Source organism: Culicoides brevitarsis, chromosome 1 (genome assembly GCF_036172545.1).
Source record: "Culicoides brevitarsis isolate CSIRO-B50_1 chromosome 1, AGI_CSIRO_Cbre_v1, whole genome shotgun sequence".
Taxonomy (NCBI): domain Eukaryota; kingdom Metazoa; phylum Arthropoda; class Insecta; order Diptera; family Ceratopogonidae; genus Culicoides; species Culicoides brevitarsis.
Genome location: NC_087085.1, coordinates 4,426,133 through 4,453,351, shown reverse-complemented (window position 1 = coordinate 4,453,351; position 27,219 = coordinate 4,426,133). Strand labels below are relative to the sequence as shown.

At 27.8% G+C, this 27,219-nt stretch overlaps 6 protein-coding genes across 7 annotated transcripts; 3 read left to right on the top strand and 3 right to left on the bottom strand.

Moving 5' to 3' along the window:
• Positions 1-173: 173 nt before the first annotated feature.
• On the top strand, positions 174-1,765 carry LOC134837958 (syntaxin-7). The gene is made up of 4 exons (XM_063853356.1): positions 174-350; positions 501-689; positions 745-1,282; positions 1,344-1,765. Exons 2-4 carry the CDS (start codon positions 526-528, stop codon positions 1,431-1,433), a joined length of 792 nt encoding a protein of 263 aa, XP_063709426.1. The 5' UTR covers positions 174-350; positions 501-525; the 3' UTR covers positions 1,434-1,765.
• A 990-nt stretch (positions 1,766-2,755) lies between these two features.
• Positions 2,756-3,985, bottom strand: LOC134837856 (lysM and putative peptidoglycan-binding domain-containing protein 3). Its single transcript, XM_063853248.1, has 3 exons — positions 3,822-3,985; positions 3,609-3,750; positions 2,756-3,550 (listed from the first exon to the last, which is right to left on the bottom strand). Exons 1-3 carry the CDS (start codon positions 3,833-3,835, stop codon positions 3,002-3,004), a joined length of 705 nt encoding a protein of 234 aa, XP_063709318.1. The 5' UTR covers positions 3,836-3,985; the 3' UTR covers positions 2,756-3,001.
• Positions 3,986-5,402: 1,417 nt separating this feature from the next.
• LOC134838250 (DENN domain-containing protein 5B) lies at positions 5,403-13,841 on the top strand. 2 transcript variants are annotated; one of them, XM_063853741.1, is made up of 12 exons: positions 5,403-5,608; positions 5,796-7,315; positions 7,378-7,607; positions 8,491-8,700; positions 9,518-9,722; positions 10,397-10,667; positions 10,797-10,832; positions 10,904-11,281; positions 11,336-11,481; positions 12,006-12,118; positions 12,174-12,761; positions 13,317-13,841. In XM_063853741.1, the coding sequence occupies exons 1-12, from the start codon at positions 5,473-5,475 to the stop codon at positions 13,504-13,506; spliced, it is 4,023 nt and encodes a 1,340-aa protein (XP_063709811.1). In that variant the 5' UTR covers positions 5,403-5,472; the 3' UTR covers positions 13,507-13,841. The 2 variants fall into 2 exon arrangements, with proteins under 2 accessions (XP_063709811.1, XP_063709812.1); XM_063853742.1 differs by lacking the exon at positions 10,797-10,832.
• A 1,116-nt stretch (positions 13,842-14,957) lies between these two features.
• Positions 14,958-15,953, bottom strand: LOC134837188 (THUMP domain-containing protein 1 homolog). Its single transcript, XM_063852549.1, has one exon. The coding sequence runs from the start codon at positions 15,898-15,900 to the stop codon at positions 15,028-15,030; it is 873 nt and encodes a 290-aa protein (XP_063708619.1). The 5' UTR covers positions 15,901-15,953; the 3' UTR covers positions 14,958-15,027.
• Positions 15,954-16,101: 148 nt separating this feature from the next.
• On the top strand, positions 16,102-20,080 carry LOC134836746 (serine/threonine-protein kinase PLK4). The gene is made up of 5 exons (XM_063851950.1): positions 16,102-16,252; positions 16,318-16,419; positions 16,476-17,036; positions 17,097-17,286; positions 18,336-20,080. The coding sequence occupies exons 1-5, from the start codon at positions 16,226-16,228 to the stop codon at positions 19,949-19,951; spliced, it is 2,496 nt and encodes an 831-aa protein (XP_063708020.1). The 5' UTR covers positions 16,102-16,225; the 3' UTR covers positions 19,952-20,080.
• A 2,644-nt stretch (positions 20,081-22,724) lies between these two features.
• On the bottom strand, positions 22,725-27,010 carry LOC134838535 (cationic amino acid transporter 4). The gene is made up of 6 exons (XM_063854081.1): positions 26,876-27,010; positions 26,622-26,708; positions 26,481-26,535; positions 26,307-26,419; positions 25,033-25,193; positions 22,725-24,357 (listed from the first exon to the last, which is right to left on the bottom strand). Exons 2-6 carry the CDS (start codon positions 26,706-26,708, stop codon positions 22,821-22,823), a joined length of 1,953 nt encoding a protein of 650 aa, XP_063710151.1. The 5' UTR covers positions 26,876-27,010; the 3' UTR covers positions 22,725-22,820.
• Between the last annotated feature and the right edge of the window lie 209 nt (positions 27,011-27,219).

The following is a 27,219-nucleotide window of genomic DNA, read 5'->3' as shown; positions in this document are numbered from 1 at the left end:
CAATCGCAGCCCGGATGACAGAAAGCTCAGTGTGCACACAGCCCATTTCACAATTGCAAATTTGTGACAGCCCCGAGACACAGGCGGCACAAATTTCTAAATGTGCGCTGGACTTGTTCATTCCCGAGTTCATTTCCGAGTTCATTTTAAGTTCATTTCGATTCTCTAGAAAAAACAACAATGAACGAAAATTGATGTGAAAAAGTTGAAAAATTATTAAAATTTCCTGTTTTTCGTGGAAATTTTGAATTATTTCTCGCAAAAATCGCAAAAAGTCAAGTCATAGCTTAAGGAAATAGTCGCCGTAGTGTCATAAGATTAAAAGTACTCGTTAAAAATTGTTAAATAAGGTACGTTTTTAGCAAAAGGTGTGTTGGAGTACGTGTAAATATGTAATAACTTTCAAAATTGGATTATTTTTCTGCATTTTTCCGCGTCATTCTTACCTAATATCTTTGAAAAAATCAATTTTTCACATTTTTGCGTTCATTTTTCCACAGAAAGACGTAAAAGACAGACTTCATCATGAGTTACTCATCCTTTGAGACGTCCAACGAAGCAGATTTCCAAAAATTAGCGCAGACCATAGGCACGAGCATCCGAAAAATCCTTCAAAATGTATCCTCGATGCAGCGGATGACGAATCAGCTGGGCACGGCGCAAGATAATCCCGAACTGAAACAGCAATTGTACGTTTTCCCATTAAAAAATTTAATTTTTTCTACAAATTTCGTCTTTTTTCAGGCACCAAATCCGCATTTACACCCAACAGTTGGTCAAAGACACGGGAAATCTCCTCAACGACTTGACAAGTTGCAAAGAACGTCATCTGAAAATCCAACGAGATCGATTAGTTGATGAATTTGCTGCCGCCCTTACAGCTTTCCAAACGGTCCAACGTAAATTTGTCGATTTGGAGAAGCATGCGGTGCGTCAAGCATACGAAAATAAAAATATCGCCATTAATAAACCTCCGCCAACGTCAAAGGGCGGCTCGAATAACAGCGGAAATGCATTTGTGGACCCGTTCGAGGATAGTTTCGTGTCGCAAACGCAAACGCAGATGCAAGACGACCTGGAATTGCAACAACTCGAGGAACAGGAACGATCGATTCGTGAGTTGGAGGAGAATATTGTTAGCGTGAATGAGATTTACAAGAAATTAGGAGCTTTGGTTTATGAACAAGGTAATACGGTTGACTCGATTGAGGCGAGTGTCGAACAAACTTCGGTTTTTGTGCAACAGGGCGCCGAACAACTGAGAAAAGCGGGACAGTATCGGGTAAAAAATTGATTTTTTTAACAATTTTTCATTCAAAAAAATTAAAATTTTTTTTTTTTAGAACAAAGTTCGTCGAAAGAAAGTGATGTTCGTATTAGTGGCAATCGCTATTTTAGCAATTCTGTTTATGATTATCTACATCAGCAATTAAATATTCACGCATGCTTGAATAATTGAACACGATAACTTGTTACAAGAAACACTTTTTAAGCAAAGAAGACGATTAACATCATCACTAAACCACTAAAAAGAGATAAAAATGATATTATTATTACCTTATTAGAGAGCCTTTAGTGCAAAATGTTGCAAAAATGGGCATTAACGAATGTTTTATGCGAGAAAATCGATATAAAAAGTCAAATAGTTTCAGAAAATGACGAAAAATTTTAAATTTTTAACATTCCAAAGAAGATTTTATCATTATAACTTTTTTAATATAAAAAAATTGACAAAATAATTTTTTTGAATATGTTCTAAATCTTTAAAAAAATAAAATGTGATTTTTTTAAAATTAAAAAAAAATATAAAACCTAAAATTGATGGATTTTTATGTGATTTTCTGTAATTTTAATTTTTTAAGATAAAAAATTAATTTAAATTTTAATTAATTAAAATTTTTTTCGAGAAATTTTTTTAAATTATTTTTTAAAAATTTCATTTAAAAATATTTTTAAAATATTTAAATTTTTATTTAAATATTTTTGTCATTTTCGATAAAATTTTTAAGAAAATTATTTTTAAAAAAAAAAAAAAATCAAATCAAAGAAAAAATTTCAAGAGGAGTTTTAAAAAATAATTTCATTTTGAAAATAAAAAAAACGAAAAAGAAAATTTAAAAAAAAAATTAAAAATGTTAAAGAAAAATTTTTTTTTTCAAAATCTGAAATAATTAAAAAAAATTATAAAATAAATAATTTTTCTTAATTTTTTTTAATAAAAAAGAAACATTCATTAAAAATCATTGAAAAAAAATTAATTTTAAAAGTTAAAATTTCAAAAAAAATATTTTAATAATTTTTGGAATTATTTAAATTTTTTATTATTTTTATTTTAAAAAATTTTTTGATGCTCTATGAAATTGTTCAAAATTTAAATTTTTTAAACATAAAATTAATAAAAAATTATTTCCAAAAATTATTAAATTTTTTTTTTAAATTAAAAATTTTAAAATTAATTTTTTTTATTAATTTTAATGAATTAAAAAAAAAGCAAAATTAAATAATTAAAAAAAAAATAAATTAATAAAATAAAATAAAAAATTTTTAAAATTAATTTTTAATAAAATTCATTAAAATTTATTGAAAAAAAAAATAAAATTTCAAAAAAAAAAAAATTTTAATAATTTTTGGGAATTATTTAATTTTTTTTATTAATTTTTTAAAAAATTTTTGAATATTTTAAAATATTTAATGAAATTTTTTAAAACATTGACTCAAAAAATCGACTTTTCTCGCATAAAATAAAACTAAAAAGTATTTTTCATTTCCTTATTAATTTATATTTATATATTTGTGATAGATACACTATTATATTATATTATATTATTATTATAAAAATTTAATAAAAACAAAAATTATAATAATTGTAAACATTCCTATACAATTTTCGTCTCTCAGACCAAAAACATTTTTTTTTAAAGGCACCAGATTTTTTTCATCATTTCACAGTCTTCTGGTTTCCTCTTCAGACCCGCACGTGACTCCGCATTAAAATTTATCGTTATGACGAATGCTGATGCACCGAATGCTGTTCCGTCGTAAAGTGATGATGGTAACGCTCCGGATGTTCGTAAATAATCCAAACATAAATCAAGGGAATCGCGAAACAAAGTGCGAGAATGCAAACGAACAAACACAACCAATTCATGTCGCAATCTGACCCATCAAAGCTGTAATTGACTTTTGGCTTGGCCAGCACGAAATTCGCGTTTTGGTTGAACAACAAAGGATCCGAGGCATCAGGCACGTCATTTTCGGTCGGTGTGTCAAGAATTGGTATCGAATTTTCTCCATTTTTGTAAGTTGTGTTGCTAATTGACGCGACAATTAATTTTTCTTCGAGCGTTTCGTCCGATAAAACGCCTTCTTGCTTCTCGTTCGTTTGCGATTGACTCGAATTGCCCTTCGGACTGCTATTTCCGCTCTTGTGAACTGTTGGAAGAAGTGTATCGAGCAAGACATTGTGAGGCGTGATGGGAATTTTCATGATTTTCCGTGCAAATATCTCGTTTTCTTTGTCAATTTTGTTGAGACGCTTCAAATCGGCGACCTAAAAAACGAAAATTTCGTCAATTAAAAGCAATTAAAAACGAATTTCGACGACTCACAGTGCAATTAAACCTCAGCGCGATCGAGGCAAGAGTATCTCCATCGAGGATTGTCGCTTCCAAGGAATGCTCAACGGGTTTTCTCACATTTTGACTCAATTGAACGTCGTTATCGTTGAATTCTGTGTAGTTGGCACGAGCTCTGCAAAATTAGATTTTTTCCGTAATTAGTGTAAATAAAAGAGGAACCTTGAACTTTTTTGCCATATTTACCGTTGTCGCTTCATGACTGCGGCTCGTCAACCAAAGATTCGGAGAAATATGAGAAATTCGTGTCGCGAAGGGATTTTTGAGAGTATTTTTGCGGGTTTTTGAGATAAAAAACGAAAAATTCAAAAATTTTAGTAAAAGTTTTGTAATGTTTACGTTCGTGGCCTTTAGTTATTTTAAACGTCAACAAATTTGAATTAGCAAGCAAATTTTATTGTGGTATGAATTTTTTGATACAAATTTCAAAAAATTTTTGATTTTTTTACAAGTCACTTTTTGATCACTTTTAAGCCTAAAATTGAATAAATATTCATTCTAAAGTTGATTTTTCATATTATTCATTCTAAAGATGGGTCGATATTTGACGAAACAAAAAAATCAGAGTTTGGATGTAAAAACGCTGATTTTTTTACATGTCATTTTTTGATCACTTTTAAGCCTAAAATTGAATAAATATTCATTCTAAAGTTGATTTCTGTTCATATTGGGTCGATATTTGACGAAACAAAAAAATCAGAGTTTGGATGTAAAAACGCTGATTTTTTTACATGTCATTTTTTGATCACTTTTAAGCCTAAAATTGAATAAATATTCATTCTAAAGATTTCTGTTCACTTTTAAGAGTTTGGATGTAAAAACGCTAAAATTGAATAAATAAATATTCATTCTAAAGTTGATTTCTGTTCATATTGGGTCGATATTTGACGAAACAAAAAAATCAGCGATTGGAAGTAAAAACGCTGATTTTTTTACATGTCATTTTTTGATCACTTTTAAGCCTAAAATTGAATAAATATTCATTCTAAAGTTGATTTCTGTTCATATTGGGTCGATATTTGACGAAACAAAAAAATCAGCGATTGGAAGTAAAAACGCTGATTTTTTTACATGTCATTTTTTTTATCACTTTTAAGCCTAAAATTGAATAAATATTCATTCTAAAGATGATTTCTGTTCATATTGGGTCGATATTTGACGAAACAAAAAAATCAGAGTTTGGATGTAAAAACGCTGATTTTTTTACATGTCATTTTTTGATCACTTTTAAGCCTAAAATTGAATAAATATTCATTCTAAAGATGATTTCTGTTCATATTGGGTCGATATTTGACGAAACAAAAAAATCAGAGTTTGGATGTAAAAACGCTGATTTTTTTACATGTCATTTTTTGATCACTTTTAAGCCTAAAATTGAATAAATATTCATTCTAAAGTTCAAAAGTGTTCTAAAGTGTTCATATTCGATTGATTTTTGATCAATTTCAAGTTTTGATATGTAAAAAAATGTTAAAAAGAATTAAAAAATAGATAAAAATTTCTTAAATACAAAAAAAAAAAAAATAAATAAAAATAAAAAAAAATAAAATAAAAATTGTTGTAATAAAAATTAAAAAAAAAATTAAATATTTATTTAAATACTTTAAGAAAAAAAAATTATTGAAAATTTCTCAAAAACAAAGTAGCATGACAAAAAAAATCGTAAATCGCCATTTTTGCTAATTCATTCAAGGGTGAAAGTTCCGTACGTGTATGCGTTGCTGTAACGCCACGTACAGCATTGTCAAAACACAAATTGAGATGAAAAACAATGGACTTTCAATTTTTCCTGAATTTCTAAATTAGACCAACCATAAGAGGGCAAAACTGTGCAAGAATGAGCGACAAGAGGCCATCATCGGCGAACGATGCGAAATTAAGTGAAGTTTCATCCAATAAGAAGCGATTCGCGGATTATTTCGTGATTGTTGGCTTAGACAGTTTTGGGCACGAATTGGAGCTCGAAACTGGGGGTGAGTTGATTTCTTCTTAAATTCTATTTTCGTCGCATTTTTTACACAAAAAAAAATATTTTTTTTAATTTCTATTAATTTTTGAAAAATTTTCCCTCGTACGTCGCTTTTTGACCCAATTTTCATGCGTTTTGCACACCTTGCATAATTTCTGCGTGCATTTCACTTAATTTTTTTTTTATTTTAGCTGATTCGCATTGTTCGCCGTTGGAGCGTTCGTACAAGGCAAAAGTGCTTGCCCATTACCCGGAGCAGGTGTCTCACAATCCCTTTGATGCTGCGGGCATTTGTATGTTGTCATTGCCGCAGGGGCTGTGCTTCAAGACGCAAAAACACAAACTTGACCCGAAATTTCATTCGTTCGCGACGACACGCGAAGACGGCAAACGTTGCCATGGCTTCAGTCTCGTCTTCTACGAGGAAGTACGCAACACGAATATTTGCAGTGCGATGCACACGTTGCAGGCGATGTTCATTACGGAACTTTCGAGCGGGCAAACGCCTCCCAGTTTACGACGGATACGCGAAACGGAGGGCGGAAATGTGAGTAAATCGCTTCCGCGACACTTTAAGATCGTAAATTCGTCGCAATCGGCCCAAAGTTATTACGACATCACGAAAGACAAGTTATTTGTGACGCGCGCGATTTCGTTGGTGTGTCAGACGGCATTTGCGACAGCTGCGGAAATATTTTTGACGAATTTGTACAAATGTCTTCCACGATCTCCGGGGCCCGGATTGAGTTTGGAGAGTTATGTGTACAATATTTTGTACGAAGTTTGCATGCCATCGCCCGGCAAAAGCATCCGGATCTATTTGCCGCCCGAACAACCTCATTTACCCCCCATTCCGTGGATTTTGCATCAACCCGACATCGATGAATTACCATTTTTGGACTTTCCCATCCGACAACTTTTCACCTTTTTAGACGTGCAATCCGTACTTCAGCTCTACACGTGCGTCCTGTTGGAGCATCAAGTCCTTTTGCGATCCTCGGACTACCAAAAATTGATGATTGTCGCCGAATGCATCACTTCTCTCCTTTATCCATTCCAATGGCCGCACGTTTATGCCCCAATTTTGCCCGGAGCACTTTTTCACTTCCTCGATGCGCCCGTTCCCTTCATCATGGGACTTCATTGCGATGCCGAAAGCTCCGTTAAAATCGGTTCGGAAGCCACTTTGTGTTGCGTTGACTTGGATAAACGCGTTATTCAGTTGCCCGAAGAGCTCCCGTCGTTTCCGCATCGACAGGAATTCGTTGCGGAAATTAACTCCGTGCTCGATCGACATCGTGTGGCACGAGATTTGACGTCGCACGGCAACGGGAGTTCCGTTTTGTCGCCAAAACCGCGCGGAGATAACGATTTGATGACCTCGAGTTGTACCTTGCCATCGAGCGGAATGCTAAATCGCAAAAAATTCTCCTACAAAAATGGGTTTGATGAGCGTTTTGATCGCGGCGAGACACAAGGATTGCTCGGAAGACCCGAATCGCCCAAACGGGGATACATGTCGCGACTCGATGATGCCGATTACGTCGATTGCATGCCCCTTTCGGTCGCGAAGCAGCAAACGCAACCGCTGGATCAGGCGGAACAGTATCAGGAAGACCTAAAAATCAACAATTCAATCAGGGAAATTTTTCTTAATCGCTTTGTGCAGACCTTTGCGTCGTACGATCATTTTGTCATCTTTCCAACGCAGGTGAGTTTTTCGAATTTTCTGAATTTTTTGAAAAAGAAATTAATAAAAAAATTTATTTTTAGTCACGTGAAGAATGGCTTTCGAACAGAGAATCAATGCAAAATTTTGATAAGGCGTCGTTTTTGTCGGAACATCCGCAACATCATCGTCCTTTCTTGTCACGATTTTTGGAATCGCAGATGTTCGCGACGTTGATAGATAATAAAATTATGACGTCGTTCGATAATAAGCTCGAAACGCTAAATGCGCACGTTGAAATTATCATTTTTGACCAAAGAATAAGGAATCTCAGGTAATTTTTTTTGTAAATTAATTTTTTTTTGTGAACGTAAGGAATTAAAGTCGAATTTAAAGTCCTCTTAAATTTTTATGAAAAAAAAAATGAATTTTTCATGAAAATTTTTTTTTTTATTTTTATTGAAAAAAAAAATTAATTTTTCTTTAAAAAAAAATCATAAAAAAAAATTTTCATGAAAAAAAATTTTAACTTAAAGTCCTTACGTCAAAAAATAAAAATTTTAAATTTTTCATGAAAAAAAAACTTAAAATCTTTACGTCAAAAATTAAATAAAAAATTTAAATTTTTCATGAAAAAAAAAATTTAACTTAAAATCCTTACGTCAAAAAATAAAAATTTAAAATTTTTCATGAAAAAAAAAAAAATTAAATTTTATATGAATAAAAAAATTTAATTTTTCATGAAAAAAAAAAATTAATTTAAAATCCTTACGTCAAAAAAAAAATTTTTTAATTTTTTTATGAAAAAAAAAATTTTTTGACTTCAAATCTTTACGTCAAAAAATAAAATAAAAATTTTAAATTTTTCATGAAAAAAAAAAATTAACTTAAAAATCTTACGTCAAAAAATAAAATAAAAATTTTAAATTTTTCATGAAAAAAAAAAAATTTACTTAAAAATCTTACGTCAAAAAATAAAATAAAAATTTTAAATTTTTCATGAAAAAACAATTTAAATTTTTCATGAAAAAAAAATTAATTAAAAATTTTTTAATTTTTCATGAAAAAAAAATTAATTAAATATTTTTTTAATTTTTCATGAAAAAAAAATTAAATTTTTCATGAAAAATTAAAATTCTTTTTAAAAAAAAAATAATTTAAAATTCTTACGTCAACGTAAAAAAAACTTAACCTTAAAAAAAATTTTTTCTTCACAGAAAACGTTACGGCGACGAAAGTCTCATCCGCACGATCAACTACGAACCATGCATCTACGCTCGCGACACCCAAAAAATCCTCGAAAAGCGTCTCAACAACCTCGACATGGAAGTTACCAAACCGTGCGAAATTTTACCTCATCGTCCTGCATATTTCCGCAGCTTCCCGATCCTCGACAAGGCAGTTCTGCTCAAAGAATGCCCTTCAAGGTACAATGGCATGCAAAATTGCGTCGCTCCCGGAATGAAATAATTTCTCTTAATTTTTGTGTCTCGCATGATTTTCGTTATTTTTTTTTATAGCTTTGCATGAAACTGAAGACAAGAAAACACAAAACAGACGAACAGTGCAACAAAAATGCTCAATAACGACTTAAAATTTAATTTTGTTGCACTGCGCTCACATTCTACACGAAAAAACATCAAAGCAATTTACATGACAAGACACTCGAGAGACATAAAACAGACAAATTTTAGAAGCAATATATTTTTTTATGTGATTTTAGCCGTTTTTTGATAGAATTAATAGCATTAGAGATGCATGTTTGTTAGAAAATTTTCGAATTTTATTGAAAAGTTTAAATTTTTGTTAAAAAAAATCTATTTTTAGTCAAATATTTGAATTAAACGTAGAAAAATTGTAATTTCAAGATAAAATCTGCTCTAGATGGTTAAGAAATATTTATGTTATAAGGTCAACATTATACAATCAACCATAATTTACATACTTAAACATGTTCCGTTCACATATTTAACACAAATTATGATTTTTCTTTCTTTTCCTTTACTTTTTTTGTGTGTCTTTTGTTTATTTTTCGTCCCTTTGGGCTCTTTTGCTGTAAAAAAATGCATTTTTCTTTGAAATTTGAGAAGAAAACGTCACATTCATTTTTTTAAGTGCACGCTGAAGTCTTTTTTTGCCTGATTGCATGAGGTAATTTTTTATTTTCTGTATTTTTTTGTTTAATTTTGAGAAATTTTTTATTAAAAAATATTTTTTTATATTTTTTTTAATAACATTTATCAGAGGAAATAGTTTACGTCGAGTGAAAAATGGCACAAATAGTTGGAAAATCAAAGATATTTCGTTGGAATCGTCGACAGGCGTTTATGATGTTGGAAGACCGCCGAATCCGTTATCGCTGCGAAATACGGGCAACTTGAAAAATAACGAAGCGAGCCCGTCACTTAAGGCACAAGCTAATTGGACTTTTATTGAGAAACTTTTAAAGGTAATTTTATTGATCTTTTTTTAATTTTTACGAAATTTTATTTAAAAAAAAATAATTTTTTTTCGAGAAAATTAAAAATTTTAAAATTATTTAAAAAAATTTAAAAAATTTTTTAATTTTTTTTTTTTTATAAATTTTAAAAATTAATTTTTTTACAAAATATTTTTTATCAAAATTTTAAAAAATTTTTTTTAATATTTTCTCCTCAAAAGGAAAAAGAAATATTTTAAAAATTTTTTAAATCATATTAAAAAAAATTTTTTAAATTTTTTAAAAAAAATTTAAAAAAAATTTTTAAAAAAATATAAAATTTTTAAAATTAAATTTTAAAATTAAAATTTTGTTAAAAAAAATAAATTTAATTTTATAATTTTAAGATTATAATTTTTTTAAAAAATCATATTAAAAAAATAAAAACTTTTAAAATTTTTTAAAAATTAAAAAAAAAATTTTTCAATTTAAATTTTAAAAATAAAAATTATGTTAAAAAATATAAAAAATTAAAATTAAATAAAAATTGATCTTTTTAAAAATTTAAAATTTTTGTATTTAAATTTAATTTTATTTTAGCTAAAAAAATTTTTTTGAGCTTCACTATTATTTTATAAAAAAATTGAAATTAAAACTTTAAAATTTTTTTTTTAATAAAATTTATTATTTTTTTTCATTTTCAGGACTGCAAAAGCAAAACAAAACGAATGTTGGTCGAAAAAATGGACACAGAAGCAGCAAATATGGGCATCAGCTCGGAAATTTCAATCTCAGGCATTGAAGAAAACACGTTAATTGCCTCATTATGCGATCTACTCGAGAAAATTTGGTCTCACGGGCTCCAAAGTAAGCAAGGAAAGTCTGGATTATGGACTCACTTGATGGCTTATTTGGAAGTTTCGGATTGCCAAACACGAAGTCCTGTGAGAATCGACACAACTTATCTCACGCCAGGTAAAAAATGAAAAATTTACTGCTTTTGGGTTCTTTTTAACACAAACTAACATCTAATTTCACTCAAAAAAAATATTTCTTTACTCTTTTAACACTTTTCACTCACAAAATAACTCTTAACGGGAACAGCTTTGGCTTGGTGTGCGATGAAAAATCGAATGGATTGTACGTAATTTTAACTTTTTTCGACTTAAAATTTGTTAAAAACAAAAAATAATTAAAATTTTTTATTTTAGATTTGGCAACTTTACAAATGGATTCTCCCGGAAACACGGATTCGCTTCGAGGACGTGCCAAAAATCGTCGTAATTCGTGCACAGATCAACTAAAACCGCTTCCTGAAACGTTGGAGTTCGATATAAAAAATATTTTGGCTATCACGGACATCAAAACGGAAATTGGATATGCTCGAGCATGGATCCGGTTAGCACTGGAGAAGAAAATGTTGTCGAAACACCTGAAAGTTTTGCTTTCGGATTCGGTAATTCTCAAGTCTTTGTACAAGAGATCGGCGTTTTTGCGATGCGAAGACGAAAAAGAGCAGTTTTTGGTGCATTTGTTGACTCTGAATGCCGTTGATTATTTTTGCTTTACAAATACTTACAATAATTCAAGTGAGTTTTTAATTTTTATTCGAAGAATTTTAAATTTTAATTTATTTTTTGTAGATCTTCCTTATCGGATTGCAATTTTCCCCGCCAAAAAGACGGTTGTGTCAAGTATACCGACAAACATTTGGTTTATATTGTCGGGCAGCTTTGGAGAAACGCGAAAAATTTACATGCCAAAACAGAATTTAGAATTTATATTTCATGTAAGTTCATTTTTAGAGACAAATTTTGAAAAAAATTCAAAAAATTTAAACAAAAATCATAGTCTTTTTTTTAATTCATAAAAATTAAAAAAAAAATAATAAATTTGATGAAAATAAAAAAAATATTAAAAATTTTCTTAAAAAATTTCATGAAAGTCAAAATTAATTTTGAAAATTTAGAGAAAAAATAAAAAATTTTTTGAAAAGTCTTAAAAATTTTATGAAATAAATTTATTTAAAATTTTTCAAAAACTTTTTCAAAAAATTTTATAAAAATTCTAAAAATATTTTTGAATTTTTATTAAATTTGAAAAAAAATAAAAAAAAAATAATTTTATTAAAATTTTTAATTAATTTAAAATAAAAATTAAAAAATTTCATTAAATTTAAAATTAATTTTAAAAAAATTTTTAATTTTTTTTTAAATTTCCATAAATACTTTAATTTTTAAGAATTTTTTTTCTTAAAATCAATGAATTTTCTAAAATTTTACATTTTTTTCAATTATTATTTTGTCTTTTCAGCATAAGAATTTAGGTATAATTACGTCACTCAGGATAGGACAGGACAATCCCACATCAAAATGGCTTCTTGAGATGGTTGTTGTACGCAACGAAGTTACCGGAACAGTTTACAGGTTCGTAATTTCTTCCCTTTTCCTCAATTTTTCTCTAAAATTTTCCATTTTTTAGATTCCCGAGTGGTCGATGGTTCGGCAGAGGCATCGACGACGAATCCATTGAACGTCTTTTGATCGCCGAAATTGTTCCTCGCATCGTTGAAGGCGAAAATTCGCGTGAAAACACGTTAGAACGTCTTCGCACGCCTCCCCGAACTCGCAGCCCGAGCGTGACTCGCATCGAATACAAACCGGCGGAAATTCAACACGCTTTGGGAAATTGCGTGAATGCGATCGTCAAATGGCATTACAAACCGACCCGAGATCGCGACACTTCTTCACTCACGAAATTGTTGTGCGGCGAAGATGGTCTCGTAAAATGCTTGGAAATGGCTTTTTTGTGTGGTTTTAAGTCGTCGCGATTGTTCAGCAAAAATTTGTACATTTGGGATTATTTGGTGAAAGTGAAGGAGCAATTTGAGGCACTTTTGAATGAATTTGACAGCGGAACGTCGAGCAGCGAAACGAGTTATGACGAAATTCAGATCGTTAATGCGACAATGTGGCGCGTTTATTGCCATTTAATGAACGAAATTAACAGTGTGACACAAACTTTGGGGAAAGATGGGAAATTTCAATTATTTGTTTGCTTGAGCTTGAGGTAAATATTCAATTTTTATCAAATTTTTGTAAAAAAAATTAAATTACATAATTATTTAAAAAATATTTATTTAAAATTTAATTAAAAAATTTTTTAAAAATTTAAAAAAATATTTTAAAATATTAAAATTCATTTTTATAATTTAAAAAAAATATTTATTTTTTTTTTAATTTTAAAATTTAATTAAATAATTTTTTAAATAATTTTAAAATTTAAAAAAATATTTACAAATATTAAAATTAATTTTTTTAATTTAAAAAAAAAATATTTAATTTTTTTTAATTTCAAAATTTAAAAAATATTTTTTAATTTAAAATTAATTTTTTTAATTTAAAAAAAAAAATATTTAATTTTTTTTAATTTCAAAATTTAATTTAATTTTTTTTTTGATAAAAATTAAATTAAATTTAAAAATTAAAAAAAAATTTAAGTATAATTTTTTAATTAATTTTTTTTATTTTTAATTTTTTTTAACTTTAAAGTTTAATTTAATTTTTATTTAAATTATTTTTTTTAAATTAATAAATTTTTTTCTAAATTTTTTATTTTTTTTAGGGAACACATTTTACATCGCGTTCTCGTACCAATGAGCGCAACAAAAGCCACACAAGAAATGTACGAAGAAGAAAGTTTCTTACGAAAACGAAATTTGCTGACATTTTTGCGACAAATCCTCGAACCACTCGACGAATTTCACATCGTACTCGAAAATTCAATTACTCAAGGAATTCCATCGCATTGTTAAAGAATCTCAAAAAAATTAAAAATTAGCTTGTAAGTCCTTTTAACTCAGAAATTCCCAAAAAAAAAGAGGAATTCAGGGATCACAGGATCAAAAAACGAAACCAAAGTCACAATTTTGCAATAATATTATCTGTGGTTGTTTATGAAAAAAAAATTATAATTTTAAAAAAGAATCAATTTCTTGCCATCATCTTTCAAATATTTACTATAAGGTGCTTGTTTGAATTTTTCGTCGTCCTAATATAGAAAATTATCCTTGCCAAAGAGATTTTTATTTTGTTTTATTTTTTTATTATTTTTTTGTTCATAAGAGAAAAATATATTTAAGAAGATAGTCGTGAACGCTTTGTGTAATAAATAAAAAAAATTTAAAAACAAAAGAATAGATTAGTGGATTCAAGATGCGAATTTTAATTTAAATTTGTGCAAAATTTTAAAAAAATATAAAAAAAAAAGTTCTAACAACTTGAAATAATTTATTTTAAACATTTTTTGATTTCTTAAATTTTATAAATATTGAAAAAATGAAAATAATCTCTTAAAGCTTTTTTTTTTTGAAAAATGAAAAAAATAATTTATAAAAATTAATTTAAAATTTAAAAAGCAAAAATTTAAATTTGTATTTTTAATTAAAAAAAATTATAAAAAATATTTTAAAAACTCAGATAAAATAAGGAAAAAGTTTTAAATACAGTGCAATATTTTAAAATTAAAAAAAATAATATCCAAATATTTTTTTGTGTTTTAATTTTTAATTTTAAATTAGTTTTGATTTTAATTTAATAAAAATACCAAAAATGATGCAAAAAAATATTTTTTTAAAAATTATTTTTTTTATTTTTTATTTATTAATTTTTTTTAATAAAAAAAATATATTGTAAAAATTAAAAAATTAACTAAAAAACTTAAATTTGGACTTTTATTAAAAAAATGAAATTTAATGACAAATTTTAAAAAATTATTAAAATTAATTAAAAAATTAAATTATTTAATTTAAAAAAATGTTTTAAAAAATTGCAATATTCTCAAATCAAAAAAAAAATATTCAAATATATTTATTTTTATAAAAATTTAAAAAAAATTAAAGATGATGAAAAAAAATATTTTTTTAAAAAATAATTTATTTTAGGTAATTTAAGTTATTTTAAACTTAAATTTTAATTTTTATTTTATTTATTTATTTTTTTTAATGAAATTTTTTAACAAATGCACAAAATACAAAAAAAAAAAAATGACCAAATTTCGCATCTTGAATCCTCTCAATTTGAATTATTTAAGAAAAGAGAAGAAAATATAAGAAGAGATTTTAATTCCTTAGCAGAGACAGACATGATAAAAAAATAAATGTATTTATTGAAAGAGTTCTAATTAAAAAACTTGAGCCTATTGCGGAGACAAGCGAAATGTAAATGAAAAAAATATTAGAAGAAAAAAAAATAAAAAGATGTCATGTACTAACTTAAATTCTTTTTGTATTTCTTATGTTTTTTATCAAGTCTTTTTTTGATAAATTTCCTTAAATTCAATCTTTTTCCTTTGAATTTGGTTCATTTTCATTCAATTTTGCATCATTTCCCGCATTTGCCTTCGCCGACAACTCCTGCAAATTATATTTCCTGTATTTTTGGAAATCTGGAAGAACACTTAGGCAGCAAAATCCCTTCAATACTTCAACAACAACTGTTAATTGTGCATTTTTCAAGTCAACTTTGTTCCCAATATTTTTAGAGTTGATCAGTTCGGCGAGTTCTTTGATAATTACATCGCGCGAGATTTGATTGTTCAAGCGATGATTGAAATTAATGGCAAAAGTACGAGGTTCCTTGAGGAAATATTTGTCAAAAAGTGCTCCAGCGGCATTTACGATGTCTGAAATGTTTGCTTTGCACACAACTTCAACCGGCATGAAGCGAAGAACGTTTTTAGTACGAGCTTTTTTCGTTTCGAGAATGTCTGAGACAATTTTGACACCTAATTCAACGACGTCAGGGACTGTTGCCTTGATGAAAATGCAATTTGTGATATTTCCGTTGTCCGTGACTTGAAAACGATGCGATTTCTGTTTAAATTCTTTGGCGGTTTCGGCGATTTGCATCTCAAGTTGCTTCGAAATGTCAATTTCCTCGCCTCCTTCATCGTCCGATGAGTCATTTGATGCTTTTTTGGCTTCTTCAGGGACAGATTTTGACTCTGTCTCTTGTTTTCCGAACAGCAAATCGGCAAATTCGTTCAAAACTGAGTACGATTCACGAATGCAATCCTTCTCACGGAAATTACAAGTCACCAAAAAACCGCTTTGACCAACTTCCATGAAAGTTTTTTTGCTATTTTGTTTCCCGTAGATCTTTTTCCGTTGTTTCGGATCCATTTTACGCTTTTTCGCCTCTGATGACATCGGAAATCCTTTAATTTGTGACGATTTTTAGCGAAATTCGTGCGTGCTTTTGTTTATTTATCGTTTTCATACGCCTCAAATCGCGCCGCTTGACATTTCACATTTTTGAACGCCTCGCGACAATCCGTTAGACGCCAAATTTCAATCCAAAATAAAGCGGTCTTATCAAAACAATTGAAAAATTGCATATTTTTCGTGAATTTTCAATAAATTCTTGTGAAAAATGTGCAGAAACAGAAAATTTTAAAGAAATTTGGGACCGCGAAGTGAAGAAAAGATAAAATTTTTTGGAAAAAGTGTGAAAAAAAGATAAAAATTGAAGAAAATGTTGGAGTACGGTGAAAGTATTGAGGTATTTTGTTTACATCGGAGCATCTTTCGGAATTTTTTATTGAAATTTCTTGTTTTTCTCTTCAGAAATATGACGTCGATTGGAACAGACCTCTTGGAAAAGGCGGATTTGCTACTGTTTACAAAGCGCGATGCAAAAATACCTCAAATTACGTGGCAATTAAGATGGTAAATGCGATTTTTTCATTGTTTATGTCAATTTTTCAACATTTTTTGTCCCGTAGATCGACAAAGAGAAGATGCACAAGTCAGGAATGGCAAATCGCGTTCGTCAAGAAGTCACAATCCACTCGCAGTTGAAGCATCCGTCGATTTTGGAGCTCCTCACGTTCTTCGAAGACGTCAATTTCGTGTATCTCGTGCTCGAACTCGCGCACAACGGCGAATTGCATCGCTATTTGCGCGATCACAAGAAGACAATGAGCGAAACGGAAGCTGCGACGATCCTGAAACAAGTTGTCGATGGCTTACTTTACCTCCATTCGCATCGAATCGTGCATCGGGACATTTCGCTGTCGAATTTGCTCCTTACCGCTGATATGAAAGTCAAAATTGCCGATTTTGGACTTGCGACACTCGATCAACCGGGCGAGAAACACATGACATTGTGCGGTACACCGAATTATATTTCGCCGGAAGTTGCGTCGCGATCATCGCCTCATGGGTTCGCGGTAGATGTTTGGGGATTGGGATGCTTGTTGTACACGTTGCTCGTCGGAAAGCCGCCTTTTGACACGGATGCTGTCAAATCGACGTTGGCGAGGGTTGTTAATGTGGATTTTACGGTAGGAGTTTTGAGTTTTTGTGAGGAAAATTTTTTTTGATGAGAAATTTTGTTTTTTTAGATACCATCGTTCGTCTCTTATGAAGCAAGAGACTTGATTGAACGATTTTTGCGGAAAAATCCGAGAGAAAGAATCAAGTTGGAAGAAGTACTTTCACATCCTTTTATGTTAAAGTCTCATAAAAGTGCATATTCCAAATATAATAACACGCTGGCGTCATCTGATAGCGGAATGTTGACGATGTCAACGAGTAAGTTTTTATATTTTATCTTAAAATTCATGAGAAAATTTACAAAATTTAATGAAAATAATTTTTTTTTATCGTTAAAAAATTAAGAAAAAAAATAATGATACAATTTTAAAAAGAAAAATCTTTAAAAAATAATTAAATTTATTATTTTGGAGTAAAATTTTTATTAAAATTGCAAGAAAATTAATTTTTTTAACACAATAATTTTTAATAAAAATTAAAAAAAAAATAAATTTTAATTAAAAACTCGAAATCATAAAAAAATTAAAAATTATACCTATTTTCAAAGAAAATATTTTGAAATTATTAAATAAAACCTTACGAAATTATTTTAAAAAAATTTAAATCAAAATTTTAATATGAAAATCAAAAATTTTTTGAAATTTAATTCTGAAAATTTTAAAAAAAAAGTTATTTTTTTTTTTAAATTTAACCTTTTTTTTATTTTTTTTTCAAATTATTTTAAAAGAGGAAAAAAAATTATTGAATGAAAAATATTTTTAAAAAATTGATAAAATCAATTTGTAAAGTTTTTTTTTTCCAAAAGTTGAAGAATTAAAAAATTTACATTTTAAAATATTTTTTAAACAAACTTAATTTGATTTAGTTTAACATTTTTTTTTAAATTTGTAAATTTTCTAATGATTTTTCTAAAAATTAAATTTTCTAACAAAAAATTCAAAAATAAGAGGTACCTAATTATTTTTTTTTAATAAATTTTTTTTTGAATAAATTTTTTTTTAATATTTAAATAAAAAATTAAAAATTTTCATTATAAAAATTAAAAATCATAAAAAATTTAAAAATAAAAAAAAATTAAAATTTTTAAAATAAAATTAAAATTATTTTAAACAAATAAAAAAAAAAATTAAAAAAATTGATAAAATCAAGATAAAATTAAATTTGTGAATTTGTTGAAAAGTTGAAAAAATAAAAAAAAAAAAATTAATCAAAATATTTTTTTCTAAATTTGTAAATTTTCTTGTGAATTATTAAAAAAAAAAAAATTTTATTCAAATTTTCTAACAAAAAAAAATTTTTTTTTTCAGATACTTCTTCACAAAACCACTCCCGTCAAACGTTCAACCGAAGCACTGTTCCTCGCAACCGTTCCGAGGAACGTTTCCATCCCTTGCCAGCGATGCAAGAAGCTCCTCCGTACTCCTATGGCACTCCTTGCAGCGACTATTCATCATACCACGAACCGAATCCCGTTCAAACGTCGGATGCCATGTTGAGCAGTTTACACAACAACCAAGTTCTCATCCAAAAATTCAACAGTCTCGAAGTAGATCGCGGCAAAGAGAACGGAATAACCGCCGGAATTCGCAAAACCAACTCAGTAACGAGCTCCAACAGCAGCGATTCGTACAAAACGCACGAAACAAATCCCTTTCAACGTCCCGCCTTGCTCGAGAATCAAAATTCAAACGTTCGCTCGAATTTTAATTCGCCCGTTTTGTCGTCTCCGCTTCTCACAAGTACTCCGCAAGCCCCTCAAACGACTGTCGATGATGTCCCGAAGAAAAATCCCACGCCTCCGTTCAACACGACGCGTCTCCTGCCCACGCGACACAAAACGAAAAGCGTTATTTTGAGTATTTTGGAGTCGGGAGAGGTAACTGTCGAATTTATCAAGCACAAAGCTCGTTACAAGGAAGATCGTGTCGTTGAAGTGCTTCGAATATCAAAAGATGGGCTGAAAATTGTGTATTACGTGCCGAATAACGGACAAGGAACGCCAATTTTGGATGAACCGCCTTCAATTCCGCGAAATGGGCCCGATGCTGTGTACAATTACGATAATTTACCCGCGAAATATTGGAAAAAATATTCGTACGGAGCGAAATTTGCGGCAATGGTTCGTGCAAAAACACTTAAAGTGTCGTATTTCAGTCCGCAGTGCAAATTTCAAGTAATGGAAACACTCGAAGATTTCGATTCGTTCTTCTATAACGGGATCCGGGTGACAAAATCCGCCATTGATGGCGTCAAATTACTCGATAGCGATAACAGAGTGCTTTTTAACTCCGTGGAGAACATTTGCGCGAGTCAATATCAGGATTTGTGGGAGCATTTCAACGAATGCATGGAACATTGTCTCAGTATGGAAGCAATTTTATCGCGAATGGAGACGACAGGTACTTGTTTCCCGATAATCGTTGGAAGAAAACCTCCGTCGAGCGGTTCAGGGGGGATTTTAAGCTCAATGCCTTCGATTAACAGAAATTTCGCGGATACCCCAAAGACTTCTGTTCACGCCGCATCACTCGATCCCTATAAAACTCCCGGAAATCCGTTGCCACGAACCTCGTCGATGCAAATTCCCTCCGCTTATGCACAAAAAAACATCATAATTCGTACTGTGAACATCCCGGGCATCGGAACAGCGTCGCAATATGCGCAGGGAGTGGTGCAAGTCGATTACGAAGATGGCGCGAAATTGTCGGTAATTCCGCCGGAGCAAGGAGATGGAGTGACGTACGTCAAATATGGCTGCATGCCGAAACATTATTCGAAAAATGATCAGTTGCCGGATGAGGTACGCACGAAATTGTTGAAATTTCAAAGTGTTGTGCTCAAACACCTCATGGAGTCACCAATTATCGCAGGACAATCAACAGTGCCTATGCAGAGATCTTCGTCGATGCGATATCTGAGATAGTACGTTGAGCTCTAAAAGACAAAGTTTGTAAATAATTGTAACAAAAATTTTAGGAAATGACATATTTAGCTACAAAAATTATATTTTTTAATTAAAAAACAACGAAAATAGAGAAAATATATTTTAGCTCTCTCTAAATAATTAAAAAAATTAAAATTAATTGTATTAAAAAAATTATTTAAAAATAATAAAAAATTAATAAAGTATTAAAAAAACATTTTTTTTTCTTTCAGTAAGTATTATTTATAATTATTTTTTTTTATTTATTACAATATATTTTTTTTTGTTTAAAACATATTTTTTAGCTATACATGTTCTACATCGCATTTTTTTTTAATTATTTATATAATTTTTTTTCCTGTCATCATCATTCTCTTATTTTCAAAAAATTTTCCTTTTCATAATTTTTTTTTATTTTTCGTAAAATTATTAATATTAACTTTTTATATATATATTATATATGTATATAATAATAATTGTATGATGAAGGATTTTTTTATTATTTTTATATATGTTGTAAATGTTATTTTTTTATAATATGCGAGAAGGCAGTTCCTATTCCCATTTTTTTATAATATTTTTTATCATTATTATTTGACATTTTTATTATATTTTATTTGAAAACCGCCTTACTATATGCTGTGGGTATGATTATTATTTTTTTATTAGAATTTTTTTACTTTTTTTTATAATTATATCAACTTAAAAAAAAAGTTATAAATATTTTTTTTTAAATTTAATTATTATTTTTTTATATAAATTATTTTTTTTTATTAAAATCAGATATTTTTTTTAAAAATAATGATAAAAATAAATAAATTATTAACTTTTGGTATGTTTTATTATTATTTTTATCATATATTTATATTGTACTCTAATTTTGATAGTGTCATGTTTATACATAATAATAATATTAATAATTTATAGACAATCTATGCTCTGTTTCAGTTTTATAGACAATTGTTTGTTCCTTTTTTTATAAGAAAATATTTTTTTTGTAACATTCATAGTTAAGATATATTTTTTTAAATATATTGCAACAACATTATGGTATAAAGATTGCTATTTCTGAAGCATGTTATACTACAAAAGAATTAAAATAATAATTAAAAAATAATAAAAAATTTCGCTAAAAATATTTAATTTTAAAAAAATTATTAAAACATGCTTTTTATCTATTTTTGTATTAATTTTATTATTACTATTTATTTTGTTTTTTAGAGAGAAGATGATTTCGTGGTCTTTTTTTGATTTTTGAGGTATTTGATTTTTAAGCGTTTTTAATACAAAATAAAATCAAAAATTTTTGTGAAACCTATAAAATATAATTTTGCTTGTCTTTTCTGGCTGGAATGGTTGGATTTCAACGAATTTTAGTATTTTTTTTAAATTATTTATATTATTTTTTAATAATTTAATAATTATATATGTTTGTTATAAAATATTGACACATAGGTAAGAAGATAGGATAGTCTTGCATTTATTTTTTTTTGTTCGGGCAAAAATTTATATACTTTTTTTTACTAAAAAACGTACTTTCACATGGTGCAATATTTAATTAAATTGTATTATTAATAAAAGTTTTAAAATTAAATTTTTTAAAAATATAAAATAATTTAATATTAATCAATTTTAAACAATTTTTATTTAACAAAAAAAAAATAATAATAAAAAAATATATTAAGTTTAAAATATGAAAATTTTTTGCAAACATATTGTAATTCATAAAAAAAAAATATAATTTTAATATTTTTTTAAATTAAATATATATTTTTAATAATCAATTTTTAAAAATAATTTGTTATTTAACAAAAATAATAATTATTATTAAATAATTATAAAAAAAAGTTTTAAATATGATTTTTTAAAATCGTAATTCATAAAATAATTAATAAATTTTAATTAAAATTAGAAAATTAAATTAAATACAAAATATATAATATAAATATAATATAAAATATAAAAAAAAAATTTAAAAAATAAAATTTATTTAAATTTGATTATAATTATTTTATATTGAAAAATAATAATTGTTAAAATTAATTTTATATTTATTATTCAAAATAATTATTAATTAATACAATTTAAAAAATCATTTTTTTTATATTTAAATTTATTGAAAATTTTTTAAATTAATATTAAATTTTGAAATTAATTAAATTTAATCTAATGATAAATATTATTTAATTTTTTTCTAATTTTTTTTAATATATATATATTTTTTAATTAATAATAGGTGCAGTCAGATAAGGTACAACTAGTGACTTTTATATATAATATTTTTTTTTGTTTTATTGTATATATTTATATATATTTTCTTGTAAATATATATTTTCAACAATTATATTTTTTTTTAAATATTTTTTTTTATAAAATGAACTTTTTTATTTTTTGTGTATATATAAAATATCTGTGGGCCAATCATATTTTATTGTATTTTGTTCATAATATTTTGTCAACATCTATATTTTTGACTAACTACAGGAGGATATCGATGTTTTTTTTATTTATAATTTTAGGAAGTTTCAAATAGAATAAAGAATTTTTTGAAAGAGAAAATTTCAGACTTACTAAAAAATTGTGAATTTTTCGTATAACATTTTTTGTTTTGGACTTCCAACATTTTTTTTTGTTTTTTGTATAAAACTATATACATTAGATATTTTTTTTATTAAAAAATTGTTTTTTTTTTAAGTAGTTTCATAAGATAGAAGTTTAAAAAATATTTTTTTTCAGAAGCATTTCAGTTCTGGGTTATTTTTTTTAAGTGACATTTATAAGCGACGCCTGTTGGAAACCCAATTTCTTTTAAATTTTCGTTTCGCATAAGAATTTGACGCACATCGATAAGCTTTTAAGATTTTTCAACTTACTCATCATCGTCTAAAATGGGTTGTTTGTCTCCGGCACGATGAACTTTTCCCACAATTTTCTTGATAGTTGTTCGTGCGCCCGTCGTTGATCCCCAATGTCCTCGTGCAGCTTCCGACGACGTCATCAGCATCGAATAAGATGTTCCCAAATCGCCTTCGCGACTATTATGGATGCCATACAAGAAGTAAACGAGCATTCCGATTGCGATCCAGACGAAAAATCGCAACCACGTGTGCACGGAAAGGTTAACCATGAGAATAATGTTGCATAAAATGCTCAAAATCGGGATGTACGGAACAAAAGGGACTTTAAAAGTGAGTCCTCGGGTGTTTTGATGATGCGCTGCGATGACAACGACACATCCGACGAGACAAAATAACAAAAATCCGTACAAAGCAAGAGCCCACCAAGTTCCCGCATACAAATCGCCCGACGTGACTTCAAGTTGGAAACAAATTGCGATTGTGAGGACGGTAAAAAGTAAAACGGCGCCCGAACAAGCAGCTCCCGGCTCACATCTGCCCACGAGAGGCTCCAACCATCGAAATTGCGATTTTAATCTGCCCGCCATTTGCAGTTCGATCATGTCGCCGCTCGGAGTAATTGCCTCGGCGCTCGAATGTGACGTCGTTTCATCGTCCGTTCCGGGCGTATCGACAATTTGTTGCGTCGTGATTTGTTCGTCGACGCCATTTGGTCTGTATCTTAAGACAATAACGCATGCCGAGACAATCGTATAAGCCAACAAAGTTCCAATCGACATAAATTCAACGAGTTTTTCCAAATCAAAGACAAGAGCCAACAAAGCACTTGCTACTCCGGAAATCGCCAGATTTAATAAAGGGACTTGCGTTTTGGCATTTACTTTCCCGAAAAACGAAAAAAGTAACCCATCCGACGCCATGGCGTACATGCAACGAGGCAATGCGAACAACGATCCAAGCAACGTGCTCGTCATCCCGCAAAGAGCTCCAATGGAAATCGCATATTTAGCCCACGGAAGGTTCATGGCGCCAAAAGCTTCGGGCAACGCAGCTTCCGGATGGATTTCGTTAAAGGGAATCATCAGTGTCAGACTTGCACTGACCAGAACATAGCCCAAAGTTACGGCACACAGCGAGAAAATTGTCGCTAATGGTATCGAAACTCCCGGATTTTTTGCCTCTTCGCCACTCGTTGCGATACTATCGAATCCAACAAAGGCATAAAAGCAAGTAGCTGCTCCGGCAATCACTCCCGTGAAGCCATAAGGAAGAAATCCCTTATCCGAGACATTCCAGTTGTCGATGTCAGCATAAGAAAATCCCAAAACGATCACGAAACCCATAACCGCTAAATTGACAAGTGTCAGGATTGTGTTTATCACGGCAGTTGCTTTCACGCCAGCTCCCAAAGCCACGCTGTACGCGATACAGACGAAAAATGCCAAAAAATCGGGATATTTTGCGAGGAGCTGTTCATGCATTTCACCCGTAACGGAGATTGTCAAATTGGAAATTGCTCCTCCGAGCATGCTGTCGACATAGCCACTCCTAAAAAAATTTTTTTTTTTTTAATTTAATTAATTTATAATTAAATTTAATTAAAAATAAATTAATTAAATTAATTTTCGAAAAAATGAAATTTTAAATTAAATTAAATTTAATTTAATTAAAAAAAGTTTAATTAAAAATTTTAAAATGGTTCTAAATAAATAAAAAAAAATCAAAATTAATTTTAAATTAATTTTAATTTTTCAAATTATTTTTTTAATTAAATTGTATTTTTAATTTTTATTATTTAAAAAAAATTTAAAAAATTTATTTAAATTAAATTTAATTTTTATTTTATTTAAATTTAAATTGAATTAAATTTTTAAATAATTTTTTTTTTCAATTTTTTTAATTTTAAAATTAAATTTAAATTTAAATTTAATTAATTTTTTTAAAAAAATTAAATTTAATTAAATTAATTTAATTTTTTTAAATTAATTTTTATTTTATTTAATTTAAATTTAAAAAAAATTTAATTTAAATTTAATTAATTTTTAAATTAAATTAAATTAAAATTAAATAATTTAAATAAAAATTAATTAATTAAATTATTTTATTAATTGAAATTAAATTAATTTAATTTAATTAATTTTATTTAATTAAATTTAATTAATTTAGTTTAAATTTTAATTAATTTTTTATTAAAAATTTTTAAAAAAATATTTTTTTTCATACCAAGCTCTTGCAACCGAAGCAGCTCCTAACATATGTTCAAGAATTATATTCCATCCGATGACAAAAGCCCAAAATTCCCCAATCGAGACGTACGTGTAAACGTAAGCTGAGCCAGCTTTCGGGACACGAGTTCCAAATTCAGCGTAACATAATGCTGATAACTGTAAATTGAAGGAAAATAGAAGTAAAAGTTCAAAAGGATACTCCCACAGATAATAATTTCTCGTTCCATGCATGACACCTACACACTTGTTATTCACTCATCTATGATTTACATTGACATTTGGATCAGATTTCATGTTGCATGCATTTTCATCGCAACAGGAGGGAAATTATGATGGTTTTGTTTAAATGAAGATTTTAAGTGATTTCTATTTTTGGTTCATGAGAGTTTTCATTAATTAATTTTTTTAATAATTAAAATTAAATTAAAAAAATAATATAATTTTTAAAAAATATATTAAAATAATTTAATTTAAAAAAAAATATTTTTTTTATTTTATTTATTTTATTTTAATTTTTAATAAGTTTAATTTAATTTTTATTCATGAATTCAATTTAATTCATTTAAATAATTTTTTAATTAATTTTATTTTAACTTTTTAGTTAAATTTTAAAAATTTTTTTCATTTTTTTTTTTAATTTCTCACAAAAATTTCAACATTTTTTAAATAATTTTAATTATTTTTTATTTTTATATTTTTAATTTCAATAAATTTTCTATTTCTGATGCTCAAAGATTTTTTTCTGTGTTTCAAATTCACAAAATTATTTAAAATTTAATTTTTTAAATTTTCATAAATTTTTCAATTTTTCTCAGATTTTAAAAAATTTAAATTTTTTTTTTTAATTTTTATGATAAATGAAAAATAATTTGTCTCTGAATTTAAAAAAATTATCATTAAATATAGAAAATTTTAAAAAATTCTTGAAAATACGAAAAATTAAAAAAGTTTTTTAAAAATTATTTCATGATAAAAATTTTCATAATTTTTTTGCTTTTAATAAAATTTTCTCATTTTTTAAATTTTTAAAAAATTTAAATTTTATTAATTAATTATTTTATTTTATTTTTAAAATTTTGAAAAATTTGAAAAAAAAAAAAATTTTATTCAAGATGAAAATTTTTGAATAATTTAATTCAATTTTAATTTTGAACAACTCAAAAAAAATAAAAAATTCGAAAAAAAAAATTATGAAAATTTTGTTCGTCTCACAAACACTTTTGAACTTCATCTCAAACAAAAACTAAAAATCCGTTAAAAAATCCTTACCATCGAAACAAGTCCTGCCAAAATAAACGACAAAACGATTCCCGGACCTGCCATCTCTTTCGCCACAGTTCCCGTCAACACATAAATTCCCGCTCCAATCATATGTCCGATTCCTGCGTTCGACAAAAATCCATCAAATTCTGAAAATATCTCCGTAAAAATCAAAAAACTCACCTAACATCGTGATATCCAACGTACTCAGACATCGATTTAGTGGCGTATCCATAATCTGTGTTTTTTTTTATGTTTGCGTGCATGAAAAAAAATCCTTTGTCAATGAAACGAAACAAATGAAGTTAAAAAAAAAAGTCTCACATCTCCGGGTAACTGCTTTGTTCTGTTCATTTTGAAGCAAATTCCCGACATTACGTGCTTCAAGATCATCCTTCGTGTTCCGGGCATCTGAAAATTTTCGAGAAATTAAACGAAAAATCGGAAAATGAGGTAAATTTTAATCCTTTTGTCTGCCTGCCATATGTTCATGACACACTATCACTTTCTATTATCTAATCATCACATTAAATATTCTCTGTATTTTTCTTTCTTTCTTCTTTTTTAGAGGCATTTACCTTTGATGTGCGTGATTTGCTGAACTTTTGCTCCGAAGGATGCGGAAGTTTGCTAACGAGTAAAAATAAAACTCAATTAAAATTAAAATTTTTTAACTTTTTTCTCTCGTATCGTTCAGGTTTTGCTCCCGAAATTGCGTGTGCATCAAAGGAAAAGTGTCAAACAAGTGGGAATGTAACTTGGAAAATTCGTGTGATGGAAATGCAGGCATGCGCGTTGCTCAAATATTATCCGATTACGGTAAATATACATTTGTTTATTTTTCTATTCTCAAATGAAATTATAATTCATCTAAAAATAAATAAAAAATAAATTAATAAAAAAATTCAATTAGGTAGGTAAA